This window comes from Patiria miniata, unplaced genomic scaffold (genome assembly GCF_015706575.1).
Source record: "Patiria miniata isolate m_02_andy unplaced genomic scaffold, ASM1570657v1 HiC_scaffold_3, whole genome shotgun sequence".
NCBI lineage: Eukaryota > Metazoa > Echinodermata > Asteroidea > Valvatida > Asterinidae > Patiria > Patiria miniata.
In genome coordinates, this window is record NW_024037069.1 from 26,983,775 (window position 1) to 26,996,423 (window position 12,649).

The 12,649-nt window shown below is 38.6% G+C and overlaps 1 protein-coding gene across 1 annotated transcript in view; it reads right to left on the reverse strand.

Moving 5' to 3' along the window:
- Positions 1-12,649, reverse strand: part of LOC119737511 (rho GTPase-activating protein 45-like) — a 65,223-nt gene that overhangs the window by 20,941 nt on the left and 31,633 nt on the right. The window contains 2 exon segments of the mRNA XM_038211929.1: positions 594-672; positions 1,703-1,846. Of these exon segments, the coding sequence (XP_038067857.1) occupies positions 594-672; positions 1,703-1,846 (223 nt within the window).

The following is a 12,649-nucleotide window of genomic DNA, read 5'->3' on the forward strand; positions in this document are numbered from 1 at the left end:
ACTTATCATACAATTCATGTTTTATGAACAGCTCAAAGAATCAAAGTTTTGACTTATATATGTTAGCCATTTTTATTTATCACCTAATCAATTCATCAGGAAGTCCATCACTGTTGACTTAAGAATTTTTTGTGCAATGTGTCGTGGTCCTCTAAATTTTAACTGTATTGTATTGGTTTATTTTTAGTGAGTTATAGTGATCTGTGTATATTGTACTATATATTGGTTTAGTGGTTTTATGTAATGTCATTGTTCAGAAATGCAAGTGGAAGCTGAATCTCTATATTTTTAGTGTGGATAACAAATTTAAATTTGAATTTGAATTTGAATTTGAATTTAAATTTGAATTTGAATTTGAATTTGAGTTTGAATTTAAATTTGAATTTGAATTTGAATCTGATTCTGAATACCAATAAATGCATTAAAAATCAAATAATAAATTTGTTAATCAATAAACAATCTGATCAGTTGATCAACTGTGACTGAATTGATCAATTAATCCCATTGATCACCACGCCCCCCCCCAATAAAAAGGAATAAATATTCAACCATGAAATTGAATTCATTGACACCAACAGACGATTTCCTCTCACCTGCTACTGAAAGCCAGGGCCAGCTGGTCTATCGCCTCAAACAGCTTGACTCTCTCCTCCTCACTTTCATCCTTCAAACCTGGTACAAATAAACAAAAATATAACCAAAATAAATATAAAAATAAAAACAGGATTATGCCAGACAAAATTTAGTGCATTTGGGCCCATGCAACGGAAGTTTTTTTTTTAATGCAATGCTTGAAAATGTACCTTTGTGTCCCGTTTAACCTTACCCGGTGTTTTCAATTTGCCATTTTCAAGGTTATTTTGGTGCCTTTTTGGTTTTTATGCTTTAGTGAAATTCCATATTCATGAGCAAAACTGTGAAGTCATTCCAGGCAGAAACCTCAATGTTACAGCTACTGTATTTCAGCACAAAAAGTTGCCAGAGTTTTGGATATATTTTGCTGTCATAAATGTTTTTTTTTTTGGGTGATTCGTTCGGTACATGTACATGTAGGTCGACACGGCAGTAAGCCAATGAGCAAACCTTTCTCAGAAATGTTTTCAAGGAGCAAATTTTGGGTTCACAATTTGAACAGAAAACCCCTAAACTAAACAGTGTCTTCCTGAAATGACATCACAGCAACAGCGCCCTCAGTTGTCCGGAAAAGCATGAAATTCTTTTTAAAGGTTTAAAGAAGTGCACTTTTCAATAAAATTAACCAAAAAGAGACTTCAAATAGTTTCATACATTTAAGAGTAGAAAGTTGCACAAGATGTGTTCTTAAGAAAATGTCATTTACATGTGTACATGTACAAGCTACAGAACACTTGCAAAATTTCATCCATTTGCAAGAAAATATGGACTTCATAGGAAAGGGTGATTAAAAAATACACAATTTGTCAGACAATTTTTTTTTTTAGAGCAGCTACGGTACCATTGGCAGATGCTTCAGGAGCTTATTTTATGCTTGGGTATGAAACAGCGGAGAACAAGTGACAAGCAATATCAACTGCACGACATTGTGGCTGGAAACCAGTGTGAGTGACATAAATGAATAATTTTCTGCAGTTAGCAATTTTTTTTGTTCTTCATTAGCAGTTGCTTGATGGTTTATAGGTCCGTGACGATTACTCAGCATGCCCGTCATGCCTGGGCAACTTACTCTTGATCTGTGTGATGAGCAGTACGGCTGCCGTATGCACGTCCGTGGAGCGCAGGGCACTGTACTTATCCAGGATGTTGCGGAGAATGTTGAGCAGGTCCCGCAACTTGTCGTGGGCGAGAACTCGCAGGGACTCTGTTCTCTCTAAAGAGAAGACAGGGAAATTGAAGTACGAGAAAAAGAGGCTGTAATTTTTGTTACTGAAATTGTGATGCATTCTGGCAAAATGAGACAAAAGTGTGCATAGGCTGTAAGTGAAGAAAACTGCAAAAACATCTATGAATTTTTTTTGGTTGTCATATTTATTGATATTTGTAATCTTTGATATGTCTACTGCACATCTTTTAAAGAAATAGTATAAAACTGGTGCAATAAAAGTGTTTTAAAATTATTTTCAAGAAAATGAAACTCGAAACTTCAGTAGTTTACATTTTTGACATGTCAACAGATGCGAACTTTCAACAGCCATAACTTGTCAACAGAACATACAATTGAAGTGCAACAAACACTATTGTAAGGAGAATTTTTATTCTCTTTCCTAATACCCGCTAACCTTCATTTCGACCTCAGCCCAGTTCTGTCTCATTTTGCCAGCACGCGTCACATATGCAACAGTTGCTGTCACTCGCCGACTGGTGTTCGGTACAATATGAGATACTTATTTTCAAATGGGATATACAGCCTGTCTCTAAAAAAAATGGTACAATCAGAGAAAAAAATTGGTTTAATATGAAATTTCAAAATAAATCATTCTTACTTGGCATAATATTAAAGAACAAAGACTGGGCTTTCCAATAGTGTTTGTTTGATCTTATTTGCTTTTGTCAATTCAGAGATATAATCAATTTAGTGCGATACACCAAATTCGATTTTGTGCCACTTTTATGCATGGGCAGAGTTGTTTCGAGTACTGTGCCATGCTGTCTTGAAGCTCACAAAAGATTGCAACTTGGCAAAAGAAACAAACTCGATTTTTGTGTTCCGCAGTAAACTGGAGTTATCTCTGGATTGACAAAAGCAAATGAGATGAAACAAAAAGTATTGTAAAGCCTGGTCTTTTTTCTTTAATGTGATGCTCAAAACGACTTACTTATGTTGAGATTTAATATTGAAAAAAAAAAATCGTTTTCGATTGTACCATTTTTTTGGAGACAGGCTGTATACAGTATGTGGGATGTACCGGTGTATAACCTGCAGGCCCATGTTTCATCAGAAATACTATGGGTGGTAACCAGTTACAATGTCCAAGCAATGCACATCACATGACATGGTGTCCTGCATCACAATCGACGGTCATTATTTTGCAGTCATCGTAATGATATTCATCAGTGCAACTGGAACAGGCTGCACTATGTGTACGGGATCAAATGACAAAGCTCCGATTTCACACTAATAAACAACAGATCATTGACTTTTACACAGCTTTTTCTTGAGTTTTGATGACATTTGTCAGAAATTTACTACTACTGAAGGCCAATATCAGCTGTGGTGAAAAAATGGCAAAAATTGTGTTTTAAATGAAAGCAGTTTTTCATTTCAGAAGATTTTAAATTTTGCTTCATTATCCAACAAAGACAATTTTGAAAAGTCTGTTTCAGTCTTCATTATGTGTGTCATTCAATTTCATGCAGAAATTATTTCGGTGGCTAACAATTTTTGGATAGATTGATTCAACACTTGCAAAGCAAAAACTTACATGGTAAATTTTGGTTCAAAAGCCTATAAACGACCACATCCGTTCTAAAGGAAAATTCAATATACTCTGAATGTTTTGATGTCACAAAGTGTTTGTCATATAAACATGTACATGAACCATTTAGGTGATGGACAATATACTGTACATGTACAACATGTGGTGTGCCGATGACATTTGACCAATTTAGATCAACTGTACATGGCACCCTACATGACATGTATCCAGCAAGCTTGGAATTCAAGACCTGATAGAAAGGAATGCCAGTTATGCTCGTAACTCCCAGGTCATGTAGGTATGCATGTAAGCTAGGAACAAGCCGACTTACCCTTCTTACAAGATAAACTATCACACAGTCACTTCAATAATTAACTAGACAATGGATTAACAATTAATCAGGAAACTCAATTTAAAAGAATTTGAAATACTGTTATCATTTTGACAGCTCTACGTTGTGGCACTAATTAGATTAGAAAGATAATCTGTTAGAAAAAGGTGAGCAATTAATAATTATGATCTGACACGATAGTTATGCACACTTAATCAGTCAACCTAAAATATGTTAATCTTCAAACCTGTTTATGTGAATCACTGTCAGATTTTTAAAATTTGTATTAGGGGGATTAAGGATGTAATTAGTTTGGCCTGGGCAGGGTTTATATGATTAAAAAGGCCTCTTCGTGTGGGCCATTCCATAAATTTAGGGTTCAAAAGTGTCATATTGTTTTCCTGTCCCTGTTACATTGGAGAGTTGGGTTGGCATAGCGGTTCTTTCCTCGCCTTCCACCGCTGTGACCCGGGTTCGAATCTCGCCCGGGCCAACATACGGATTGGGTTTTCAGTCCCTGCCTGATTCCCTGGGTTTTTCCCAGAATATTCATCTTTGGTTTTCCTCCCACCTCTAAAGCTGTAACTTCTTCTCATTGTCTTCTCTCCACAGGTTTCTTCAGGCTTGCGAGCTACAGTGCCTAGGGCGCTTTGGAGGAACCCTTGGTTTCATTACCAGAAATAAATAATAATATTGTGTAATTTGCCATTCAAGTATCATTAATTAAGAATAACTTCCAAACAATTTGTTATTTGTTGGTTAGGTAGTTGGCTAATTCATAATCACTCTTGGAGGATGACTGCATTAAGGAGTGCATTAGAGTTATAAAATCATAGATGTCACTCAGATCTGCAACAGGGACAGGAAAACAATTGGACCCGAAATTTTTGCAAAAGCCTAAAAAATGACAGACGCTGACAAATTTCAAAGCCTAACCCAGATCAGATCGGGTCCTTGTTTGCGCCAAAATAATATGCAAACATTGTCCAATGCACTGCAACATGACACAGCCGGACCACAAAGGGGAAAATTGACTTGACCTATTTCACGGTCCCAGCGAAGCCTATAGCTTCAATTAAAAAACATCCCATAATGCTTTGGGGCTGTTCCATTTGTCTCACGCCCCCGCATGTCTGCAGCACGTATCAAATGCTTGGATTGAGCTTTTTTCTTTTCTTTTTTTTTGGCACAAAGGTATTGAAGCCTAGGGCATTTGGAAAATGTACACTGCCAGTGTTAAAGGCACTCTCAGCACCGCTATGCTCTTCCTTGACACAAATCTGGGCTATCTGCTCTATAAAATTTGATCAAACCTTCCAATTCTACACTGTTTCCGGTGGATTTATTTTTTTCGCTGCAGATGTAAAGTTAACTGAAATATTTGCTGCCGGTCTGATCAAATTAAAAAAAGCACTGAAATTGTAAGTAATTTATTTTTTACATAATTGATGAGGCCAGGCCAAATGCACACATTCAAAGTTTATGACTTTTATGCATGTATGTACCACTGTACCTGTACAAAATGTGTAAATGCACATTATGTACATGTACATGTTATTTACATACTTCATTGTTCCATATGATGCACGATTTGAATGATATGAAAGTTAGATATCTGCCTCAGACGAAAGGACGGCCGGAGTTTTAATGATCTTCACTTTGACAAAACAAATACATTTAAGGATACTTACAGAGAACAGGAACTTCGGCTACATAAAAATCCAAACAATAAAAGAAGACATGTTCCAACATCCTGCTCGATACAATCCACATTAGCTCACAACTACATCTTCCAAGATTCACGATCTCAACAACCAGACGCTATACATCTCTCCATAAGAATGACAACACTAAGCCTGGCGAGGACTCGAATAACAGGCTCAACTACACGTATAATCCTCCATCTATTCACTCCTTTCAAGCCTTTCAGCTCAGAAGCTGGGTAAAATAAACATGCAAACACTTAAACCTGGGGTAGAGATGGGAAGGGGGGGGGGGGGGGAGCACCAGTGTCCAGTGACAGCCCCACAGCCAGATCACTGGTATTCACAAGGTGTGAACTCAATCCACTATTTGTTTTATGTATTGAACGAGCCGGGAGCCGGGACAATGCCGAACACCAACTGGTCACTTCACTGTCTATTGTCTTCAGATCTTCGGCTTTTAAAACAGTTGTGGACACGGTGTTGGAATGCAAGTATTTAAAGTGGGCATCCATCATGTCTATTTATAGAAGGCTAATATGTTTGCTGGACCTTTGGCCATAGGGAAGGCACTTCATAAGAAGCTTAAAAAGTCAGGAGGCATACATGTACTGTATATACAACAAAAGGATGATCTTATGACCTTGGTTGAAATTACAACATTCACAAAACAGTCTTCGAGTCTTAACATGATGGGGTACGGGTCCAATGCAGTAGAAATTATGTTTTTTATGTACAGTATCTGCTCCGTTCACAAGTACCCCCTCACCGGCAAAGAAAAGTGCAGTTGGGGGTGACCGACCGACGCCATCTTGGCTGATCTGCAATTTTGCCGCGACGCACGGCCGTACCCCCACTGCGTGTACATAGTATAAATCCTCTGGTGTACGTGCGGCACAAACAAGGAACGGTGCACGTCAACCAGCTAAATGTCCCACCCATGGGACGTCGATGCTAGGTAAAAGGGCGCCCTCTTTCGTTGGCGCACGGAGCCCAAATTACATTGTTTTCAAGCTTTAAAGTCAGGAGGTATCGGTACATGTACATAGCGGTAGTCTGCATAGCATAATGTTGGACAGGTCCGACCATAGAACTTATATCTCAATGAATATTTCCAGAAAACTTAAATGCTGGCTTCTGATTGGTGGATACCGTAGCAACCACAGTGCGATATTCCACATAAAGTGTAACAAGATCTAGATGCTGGGCCACATACATGTAGTGCCTGTTGCATTCTGCGATCTGAATCATCAATTATACACTTTTTGTAAAGGTGGGTTTAACCATGGAGCTATAAAAAAGGCTCCATGGTTTAATATGCATTACTGGTACATGAGGCTTTTTGTACTGGTATCTGTCTTTGCACGGTGTGCCCCAAGTGTGTAGGTGTGTAAGACATGTTGTCATTAAACTTGATGCCTTCAGAAAGCTGAACTCCATGCTAGTGTACATGTACATGCACCCCTTGTGCCCTCTGATCTTAGTACTAAACACTCCACTGCGAATAACAGAAACCCTTTAAGTTGGCGGGTTTATGACCATCATGTTATGTGGGGCTTTTTGTATATCCAGGGCTTTTAATGCCTTGTGCAGGCGCCCCAAAAATAAGAGTGCCGTCATTCAACTAGATGTCATCAGAAAGGTGAACTCCACCAGACATGCTTTCCTAATGTGCCCTCTGATCTTAACACAAAGAATTCCGCTTCCAATAACAGAAACCCTACACTGGTACAATAAAATCACACATTTTATTTTTAAGAAAATAAATTCTGCAAGAGTTGGCTTGCTGCCAAAGCAAATAAACAATTCAATCATTCTTAATTTTTTTTTTTTTAGAAACTGAGGACGAAATGTCACGTGCATGAACCCCCAAATGACATCATCCACTACTAATGCAAGACCTCTGTGTCCTACTTAATTGTTACAAAATTTAGGAGTGCGTGTATGTGAACGACGTGCGTTGGTATGCGTCAGATTTCACACTTGGGTTAAGGGAGGCAAATCAGATCCGGGTACCGATTGACTGTGATGAACCACACAGTGTAACATGAAGCCAATGGCATCAACATGGGAGCTACGGGATACCGGAGAGAGTCAGGAAACACATGTAAACAACATGCGGGCACATGAGCGGGAACCAGGATATTCTCATGATTCTCGGCTTACCCAAACCTAATGACACGTATACAAAGCAACTTCGTTCAGGGAGAAAAATGGTTTTTCCCGAATCTTCGAGGCAAAGGGCTCAGGAATTAGCCATGCCCTAGTGGTTTTTACTTAAAGTGACATCTCAAATTTCCTGAATTCACTGAAATGAGGAAAGAGATATTCCTTGATGTGTTCTTTCCATTCATCATGGTACACTTACATGTACAATTGTAAATCCCCAAAAGGACAACGTATTTCTTTTTCATTTTTAGGAATTATATTTATTTTTATTTCAATTTTGTTTTTTAATTTTTCTGATTTGTTATTCTCTGATTTCAAAAGCAAAGGCGCTATGATCTTTCTGACGTTCACTGTAATTCCCTTAGGATCACTGCATTTCTTGAAAAAATTTTCCAAGTCATTTTTTCCACCGATTCAAAAAAAGAAGGAAGGGATTGTGTTCTATATACTTTAAAATCCCCACAAAATCACATTTTTACTGGATTCAAACCCCCAAAAAACCTGTTGCACTTTCCGCACGAAGGATGTTTTTCCACAATTTGAAATGATACATGTACATACCGGTACATGTGTTTCACAAAGAGGTGAATATCAGAGATGATCCAACTTAATTTTGCGAATTAAACCATCCAATTTGGTAAAAAGTCAGTTAAAGATTCACTCCTCGTGCTATTTTCGAGTTGCACCTCGAAAAATATATTTGTTTTATAAAATTAATATTTTCTTAAAAAACTCAGCTGGCTCAGTCCAAATTTGTACACAGGTAGATACTATTACTAGCACAATTTTGTTGGGTGTGGGGGGGGGGGGCTCAAAATATTTGTACTATATTTCTATGGCAACAAAATTTATGAGTCAGAACTGGTAGGTTTTGACCCCCAAAACCCACCTCTGGATCCAAGTCTGCCAGTGGCAAAAAGTCACCAAAACAGAGAGAGAAAAAAGGGAACATTTAGCGCCCAGTTTCATAAGTTTCATAATGCCATTCCAACTTTAAAAATTGGAACATATACTGGTATATGTACAGCATCCATTTTTGTGTGTTAAACGGAACTGTGTACAAATGGAGGAAATGGGTTGAATGACTTCCAAACATATAAACTAAAGATCAATGACTTTAATAAAAGGAAGTAAAGAAGACTCAAACAAAAATTTAAATCTCCTAATCTAGCTCCCAGACCAACTTTCATAAAAAGGAATGGTTCGTGAGTCTGGAGTGATGAATGGTAACACACAGCAGCCGAAGAAAACATGTACATGTGCTAATGAAAAGATATTTTCAATGGCTCGGATTACCATGACACAATGCCATGCCATCCTATAGACAAGTACATGTCCTTTTAACAAAAGCATTCTTAAAAGTTTATTTATAAGAAATATGATCATTTTCAGTGGCGCACCCAACCCCAACCCCCCCCTTCCAAGAGGTTGTCAATTATTATATATATATATTTTTAAAAAAAATAAATTTTTTTTTTAGTCCCATGATTTGACCTTGGTGATATGTACGTGGCCTATTTTCGAGTAATTTAATATGGGTGTTCATGTAAGTGGTGCCACCAACGTCAAAATACCGGTAGAACCCCCCGCCCCCCCCCCCCCCAAAAAAAACCCAAAAAACAAAAACAAAAACAAACACTTTTTTTTCTGTGGCCAAAAATGTTGGGCAAAATTTAACTTCTAAAAAATGTAAACAACATTTTTTGTGAGACCCCAAAGCCAAATCCTGGTTGCGCCACTGATCATTTTGACAACTCTTTTGGGGCGAAGGAGGATTTAGTATAACCACCTTGGCATGAACTTCTACTCAAGGTCACTTTTTTAGTCCAATGAAAAATTGTGATATTTAGTGCTTAAAAGTAAAACTGCAACAGTTTCATTCATCGTGTGGAAACAATTTTACCAGCTTTCTCCAATCCAACCCCCCCCCCCAAAAAAAAACCAACACCAGCTTGCAATGACCCACTGAACCCTCCCCCTTCTCTTCCGATTCCGAATCAATAAAACCCGATCAATAAGCATTGATCACACAGAGAACCCTTCCTAAAAGGCTGCGATCGATTCTCAAAACTGCCAAAGGCAACACTCCCCCTCATTGAAAGGTGTGATTGGGAGGGGGGCAGTAGAGCGCGATAGCGATCTAATGAGGTCCGCTGGGGCATTTTGTTCTCCCTATGGTGCGTGCTCCTGAACAAAACGGGCAGGATTAGCTTGAGTAGGCGGAGGGAAAACTGGGCAATTCTGATTGATCAATTATGGACAGGTCTTCTATAGATATTGTTGCCGTTATTGATCTGATTATTGGTGACGTTATTTACTAACACAACAAAATGTTTGCTGCTCAGCCTATGCCACTTTGTTGTTTTTGTGGTAGTGATCAATGTGAAATTTGTACACCATCCAAAATATACATAGCATAGGATTTTGCAAATTGTAAATTTTTGATATGAGACAAAGTCAGACGACTGTACCTTCTCATTTTTAATCTGAAAATCTGACGTTAAAATACACCAAGAACAGGGCACACTGTTCAAAACGTTAGATTTTATAACAACCCGTTCTTCTCAGAACCACAAAACTACCAAGATTTTCAAATGGTGTTACAGCAAACTTTCCATTCCTAAAAATGTACGTAATAACTGGATAAAGCAACAAGTTCAATTTGCGCCACAAATTTTTTCTTCATTATGATGGAACGGTTTGTCATTAGGCCAAAAAAAAGTCTCCGGTTTCTGGTATGGAGCTTGCCCAAAAAGTGGTAAGGCGACGCGGCTTTTTTTTTTTTTAAATGTTTTTTTTTGCTTCAAATGTCGGCTGATGACTGCAAATGGTGCCCGACTAAACTTACCGGTAGTGCAAATATTATGGGAGACCAGAGAGGCCACATAAAGCTTATTTTCGATCATAACCCCATCTAAAAACACGTTTAAATTGTGCAGCAGCAGGATTCCAGTCAAACCAGTGAGTTTGGTGGTTTTGAGACATCATCTTTCATTGAAAAAAACACTTTTTCATTTTGCTGACGCGCATGGCTACGGTGACGCGCACTTACAAGAAACCGGAGACTTTTTTTTTTTGGCCTTATAGAACCATTAATCTCACAAGATTTTCAAATGGTGTTACCGCAAACTGTCCATTCCTTGAACTGTACGTAATAATTGGATAGAGCAACAAGTTCAATTTGCGCCACTTTTTTTCTCTCATTGTGATGGAGTGGTTTCTTATAATAGTAGGACATTTGTGACGCACACTGATGAGGAGCGTATTGGAAGAAGGCATTGATGAATGGGACGTACAACAGGGTTCGCTATCGGATTGCAAATTTACATCAGAGTTATTTAGAGGGTCAAAGATGAGGACTAATTATACGATGCAAAAATGGACTGAAAATTGAAAAACAAAATTTGATCTAGCACTTCAAAACAACAATGCACATTTGCCAGACTTCTTTAAGACATTTAACACACGCACATAGACATTGTCTGATTCAATTGGAATGTATATGTTATTAATACTTTTGTTTAGCAACTCATTTTACTTCAGTGGATAAAATAAGCTGATGTTATTAATACTTTTGTTTACCAACTCATTTTACTGTGGATAAAATAAGCTGATCCAACCCCAGCAGCGGACATGCTCGTGATGAAACCCTGACAAAATGACACAACCTGACCCAAACAATTGCAGTCTGTGCATGCATACAACAGATGAATGAAAATAATAGTTCTGCCTCCGGTTACCCGACCTACCGGTACCCTATAAATGACAGGAAAACATGACAATAGAACTACATGTACCTTTTACCCTTGACTACACGCAGACACCTCCATAATTATGATCGTACACCCCCAAAAAAATGCCCCCCCCCCCCAAAAAAATTCCCCTACCTGCCTACCCTATTTTCAAATGCCAAGTACAGTCGAATCTCGTTAGTACAAACTCTGTTAATACAAAATTCTGGTTATAACAAACATAAAGCCTTATTCCCGACAGTGCATTTATGTAATCAGAAGCAGAACACTTTTTTTTGTCTTTACATGGCATTCTTGTGTGACCAGTGCTCAACTCACAAAGTCGCCATACATGTACATGTAGAACAGCTCAATCAAGGCTTTTTAGAGGTTCACAGGTTTGGTGAGTCATTTCTTTTTAAGAAAAATGATGTAATTAATGCATTCTTGTCTCTGAAGTTTCATTGCCAAAACCACAAGTGCAAAAAAAGGCTACACATTACCTATTTCATATTGCACTGCTGTTGCTATGGGACCGACCAATCGCCATCGACGATTCAAGTTGGCCTGAAGAAAAAATGCCAGCGCATAAAAGCACTTCTCAACGAGCGGGGAAAGCGACAAAAATACATTACGCTGCTCAAAGCAACAATATTCAGCCAAGTACTTGACCGTGTACAGCTGTGTATGACCCCAAGACAAGTTCGGGAAGTGAAGACAAGTAGGAGATGACATTTGCGGGGAGAGAGCTCCTGGGTTTATTTTCAAGACACGGGTACGGCATTCCAGTCGGGCTAGCAATTTACCTCCCATCTGCCAGTGGTTAAACGACATTCATTCTGCATTCATGCCAACAGCAATGGCGCCATTAGTGATGTAAAATGTATGCAGGGTGTATACAATTACATTCTGGTACCATGTACATGTATACACGTGTACATCTAGTACCAGTAGAAGGACGTAATGATAAATGTACCCAGCATTTGGTTCTTAGTCCATCATTTGTAATTTGTGCATTTTGTTCGTTGGAAGCAACAAACGTGCTCAAAATCTAAAGAAGGGTGCTAAACAACTAACCTGATGAACTTTCAGCTCAGCTTCAGCTGTGTATTTCGAGAAAAACAACATTCTAGGATCTCGATTTCAAATCAAAAGTTGGTGAATCATGTTTTCAATTGGGCCTGAATGCAGCGTCCGAGACACGTTCTCACTGAGCCCATTGCAGCTACGCGATGTCGCACACTGTACCGACGAATAATAGCAACCGTGCGCGCGTGTGCATCGTGTCAACGCTTGCGCGCGCTTCGCAGAATAAAAAAAAAC